The 684-nt window shown below is 41.8% G+C and overlaps 1 protein-coding gene across 1 annotated transcript in view; it reads right to left on the bottom strand.

Annotated features, from left to right (window-relative positions):
• Piga (phosphatidylinositol glycan anchor biosynthesis class A) overlaps nucleotides 1-458 on the bottom strand; it is a gene marked incomplete at its 3' end in the record, with an annotated part of 13,662 nt that extends 13,204 nt beyond the window's left edge. Inside the window, exon 1 of the mRNA XM_031384425.1 lies at nucleotides 435-458. Within this exon, the coding sequence (XP_031240285.1) occupies nucleotides 435-458 (24 nt within the window). The remainder of the gene's footprint in view (nucleotides 1-434) is intronic.
• Nucleotides 459-684: the final 226 nt, after the last annotated feature.

Raw genomic sequence — 684 nt, 5'->3', positions numbered from 1 at the left:
GGGCAGGGGCGGAGAAATCAGAGTTAGGGCGTTTTCTAGTCAGTAAAGTACCACAGCCAAACCGACCACGTTGATTCTTGATATTCTGGCAGGATTGCTAAATGCAATGCATAAAAGTACACAAATAAAGAAAAATCACAGCAAGTCAAAACTAAACTATGAATTTTGAATCTTAGATCTACATATCTGTGCATCTCCTAAAGACTTTCCTTTTAAAAGTTCCGATTTTTTATTTTGTCTTACAACTCTACAGTCCAGGTGTGCGTGGGCGGGGGGTGTGTGTGGAATCTTAGGTATAACCTCAAACGCTCGCGCTCAAGTTGTGGCAGTCCTCAGCCAAAACTGTCCTGAGGTCTGGAGGCAGATTGTGCTTGGCCAAGAAGACAGAATCAATGCGATTGTTGTAACAGTTGCCTGCTCTTTACAGTTGGTACCTGTAGTTTCCCCAGCATGGCCATTCCTGCATTTTCTAGAATAAATTGTTTTCTAAACAACAGCACCATCACCATGACTGTCATCCACTTGAAGCTTGTGCTAAAGTTAAGGGTATTTTCTAAAACTTAAAAGAAAGTTGTAGCAGATTTGAATTGTAGTATTCTACCTGAATGACCTCAAAGCATGCCTTTAGAGCAAAGACTCTCAATCTGTGTGTCGCCGACCCCTTTGAGGTATCCTGTATAGTAG

The sequence above is a fragment of the Mastomys coucha genome, chromosome X, assembly GCF_008632895.1.
Source record: "Mastomys coucha isolate ucsf_1 chromosome X, UCSF_Mcou_1, whole genome shotgun sequence".
In the NCBI taxonomy this organism is placed as follows: domain Eukaryota; kingdom Metazoa; phylum Chordata; class Mammalia; order Rodentia; family Muridae; genus Mastomys; species Mastomys coucha.
This window is presented reverse-complemented; position numbering and strand designations above follow the sequence as displayed.